Source organism: Thermobia domestica, chromosome 17 (assembly GCF_964235325.1).
Source record: "Thermobia domestica chromosome 17, izTheDome1.hap1.1, whole genome shotgun sequence".
Lineage (NCBI taxonomy): Eukaryota > Metazoa > Arthropoda > Insecta > Zygentoma > Lepismatidae > Thermobia > Thermobia domestica.
The window spans coordinates 117,270,611-117,274,930 of NC_137470.1; the positions used below are offsets into that span (position 1 = coordinate 117,270,611).

General features: G+C 41.4%; 1 protein-coding gene across 1 annotated transcript; it reads right to left on the reverse strand.

The window, feature by feature from the left end:
• Nucleotides 1-356: 356 nt before the first annotated feature.
• Nucleotides 357-1,433, reverse strand: LOC145674137 (histone-lysine N-methyltransferase SETMAR-like). Its single transcript, XM_081743966.1, has one exon. The coding sequence runs from the start codon at nucleotides 1,431-1,433 to the stop codon at nucleotides 357-359; it is 1,077 nt and encodes a 358-aa protein (XP_081600092.1).
• Nucleotides 1,434-4,320: the final 2,887 nt, after the last annotated feature.

The window sequence follows — 4,320 nt, forward strand, 5'->3', positions numbered from 1 at the left end:
ACTTTCTAAAAGACATGGTTCAAATTCTGATACAGCTTGAAAGTAACTATATGTTAGCATGTCCCACTTCTTCTGGGACAATATTACGCACTCAAAATATAGAAAAAGTAAAGCCTCAAATTTGTACAGTGCACATTTCAACGAAGAATAAATAAAACAAATCGGCACAGGTCCCATTAACGCTAGAATAGCATCAGAAAGAAAAGAAAATGAGCTGAAGAAAAGGGGGGGACAGAACAATTAACAATTAGAAAAAAAATTAACAATAAGCTTCAGGATCTGCACTATTTGTATCTTGTACCATGCACTTTAAGAAACTATGTAGTACGAAGAAAGCCTTACAAACACTATAATATTCAGAGACGTTGTTGGAAGTGTTCGCCATTGACATCAATACAAAGATGACACCGGCGAAGCACAGCTTGTCTGGTAGGCGCAAATCCATGTGGCATATCACTAATGGTCCCAGCAGCGGCATTGATGCGAGCAACGAGGTCCTCAGCACTTTCCACGCGGGTGTCATACACAAGCCGTTTCATTTCCCCCCACAAAAAGAAATTCACCGGTGTGAGGTCGGGTGACCGAGGTGGCCACGGATGAGGTCCACCCCTGCCAATCCAGTGATCGCCAAAAATGTTGTTGAGTACGACCCTGGTTTCCCGGTCAAAATGTGCGGAGGCACCGTCGTGCTGAAACCAAATACGTTGTCTATCTGCAAGCGGCACGTTTTCTAAAAGTTCTGGCAATGCGTCCTGAAGAAACACACGATAATTCCCACCATTTAAGGTAGTAGGCAAAATGTACGGACCTATCAAATGGTCACCTACGATTCCACACCACACATTCACTGCGAACCTGTGTTGATGATGGCGCACAAGTATTGCGTGGGGATTGTCCATATCCCAGACGTGACTGTTGTGGCTATTCAAGATGCCATCTCTAGTAAACATTGACTCATCCGTCCACAACACTGTTGTTGGAAAATCTGGAATGGTATGTGTTTGTTGCAGAAACCATTGACAAAAATCCACCCGCTTGGGAAAGTCCGTAGGTAGTATGTGCTGCACCTTCTGCAATTTGTATGGGTACAAACCCTCTTCCTGAAGAACGCGGAACACATTAGTATGATGGGTTTGTCTCGGCTGAGCAATAGCACGTGTGCTAGTGTCAGGATCGTCCCATATCGCATCCAACACCTCCTCTTCAAACTGCACAGTGCGCACAGTGCGAGGTCTTCCACAATCCCACTTACGAGGTAGTAGCGAGCCAGTTTCACGCAGTCGAGCATCAAGTCGTGCAAAAAGTGTATGTGCTGGTAGCTGCCTATTTGGAAAGCGTTCCTGATACATACGGCGTGCTTGACGGCTGTTTTGGTGTGCCTCCCCGTAGATGAGGTGCATATCGGTGACCTCGTGGGTAGAGTATTCCTCCATTATCCTGTTCCAGAGCTGATGAACACGGGAGGGGGGAAATTTACGTCCCAGTGACAAATGACAACTATTTCGATTCGCACCCACGTAATGTCACATAGGTGTTCACGCACAAACCCAAAAGGAACACCGAAATACGCACTGAAGGTAGAATACTCCTTGGCGCAATTCAACGACACACACAAGCCAGACTAAACTCAGAACAGCAAAACGAAGGACGTACAAGACAATCAACTGTCGACTAAAAACAGTTGCTGGGTGTATTCACCAACGCTAATACGTCACAGCAGACATAGGTACACATCCCATGCCTCTAGTGGCGCTTTCTGTATTACATAGCTGAAATCGCTATCAACCTATTCTGACTACATAGCGTCATTTTCAGATGTAGTTATTCAAACATCCTATTACGATTATTATGATTATGTTTAGTTTATTATTATTATTATTATTATTATTATTATTATTATTATTATTATTATTATTATTATTATTATTATTATTATTATTATTATTATTATTTTTATTATTATTATTTGCCTTTGTGGTCGTGCCTTTCATGGTAGCAATTTCACACCAAGCTGTCATTGAGTCGTACGGAACCATTAGAAAGGATGGCTTTTATTCTTTCACTTGTTTGTGGAATGACTTTCCTCGGCAAATCACAACAGATGGTGATGAAGCTGATGTGGAGTTCTGGATGGAAGTAAGTGTTCGATTCGAAGATTTTTGTGCAAGGTAAAGCTGATGGTTTGCCATTGCCTTCAATGGGATGATCAAGACTTTCTACAGTTTAACATAGGATCCGAACCACTTGTGTCTCCACCCCGGACTACTTGATTACAAGCAAGAAATATCCCTGTAAATGCCTCGATGCGTTACCTGTTATCGTGCGTGTTTACTTCACTTTCTTCTTTTGCTTATGTTATGGCGTTTAGTATCTTTTTCAACGACAGGGCTAGGCACAGGTGGGACCTACAGTTTCAAGTGGGATCCGAACCACTACTCCGGTTTTGAATCTGAGACCGTGGGTTCCAAGCAGGATTTGAAACTGCGACCACACGCGCGAGAGCGAGCTCTCAAGCCCTGAGACTACGAGGGAGCATCACTTTCTTTGTATTCATTTCTTTGAGTAGTACCCACTTTCTTTGGCAAGTACTCTTGTCAGCATCCCGATATGCATGTGTGTTTCATTTTGTTATTCTTATTGCACAGTTGTAAACAATCAGAGCTTTCAGACTTTTTTTGTTTTGTTTCTCATGTCGATTTATTTTCCATTTGTATGGTGTTCAAGCAGTAGTGATACATGTGCCAAATTGGTTCATTTTCCTCTTTGTCCTGGTATGTACACTGTGTGCAAGATACGAATTTCTGGAGGTATTTTCCTCTATTTCGAGTACGTCATATTACCCAGAAAACGGAAGGCAAGATACAAGTTTGCTAATTTCACGTTCTATCAGAATTTGGACCATGAATTAAGAGATTTCTTGTCATATGTGTCGAGTGTGGGACAACATCTTAGAAAAGAGGAGACATTGATACATTCGTGTTCTAGTTACGGTTTACCAGAAAGTGCACCAGATGTAATAGCAGAGTTTAGAACGTTAGTTTCCAATTTTTCCCCACGTGGGACGGTTTCTCAACGGCAGTAGGACATGTTAACATTTTTCCCTTAGCTATATGTCGATATCAACATACACATTTGCCACATTTCAATATCGATCATGCGATCCCACTAGTCACATTCCTTTAGTTTCCCCAGTTTCTTTGTGAGTCTCCTTGGCCTCAGTTGTTGCATCCTTATTGGTATGCAACCGTACACATTATATTGCATCAGTTTGAGGGAATATTATTGGTGAATTGGCAATAACTTTCATGTTCTTGTTGTATTCCTTACATTTCCGACTCTTTGAACTCACGTTTATAGAGTATATTTCTGGTCATTTTTCGTTACGTGTTTCCACACATGTGAATCACCTTCCTTCATCTGTTACGCTCTACCGACACTCGAGATGTCTTTCTAGAGCATTTGAATACAAATTCACTACACTTAATACTCAGAACGTCACTGTTGGCCAACATTCGTACCTGGCGATTATGCAACCACACACAACGGGCATGAAGTTGTCCGCCATTTTGTATTCGTTCCAGATATCGACTTGATACAAACGAATTATTGTTACCTGGTAGAAATCCTATCAATTCATATCATTTACAGCAATTTTCATTTGGCAGATTATCCGGGAATCCCTACGTTCCTTTAGGGAATCCCTTGCGCGTGCGTGGTAGGATTGTGAAATATGCAAAATTCAATAGAGCTGGTACGACTTCTTCAGTAAATTTTTTACCCGCCCTCTTTACGTTGGATAGTTTCCGAACTATTGGCGTCCGAAAGTCATTTTCCCACGCTTTCGGCACCTTGTAGATCTGAAACTATGTCCGATAGCCGAAAGTTCAAGATAACTTTTTTCTTGTCTCAGTGGTAGGAGTCACCATCCAAGAGTTGTAACACTTATTTTGCAACACCCGATATATATTGAAAAGCATACTTGTAAACCGTGGCCCAGTCTTAAAAAATGAAATTTGTTGTTCCAAGTTCCTTAATGTTCTTAGAAATCCAAATTCATTTATTTTGATTCACCCGTGGCGCAACTGAACTAATGCCACTCGTATAGGATTTCCCTACCATTCCTCTTATGCACAACCTATAAAATTTTCAAAACCAGCCTCAACATATTTATTTTCACTTGGAACATCAGGTAAACAAGGTCTTTCGAAGGTCACCATCAAATCATTAACGCGTTCTGGAGTGTGCCGGCTCCATTACAAAGTTAAAGTTCTATTCATTGTTGAAAATGATCTCTCTACTGAAGTTGTGCCGATTAGAAGA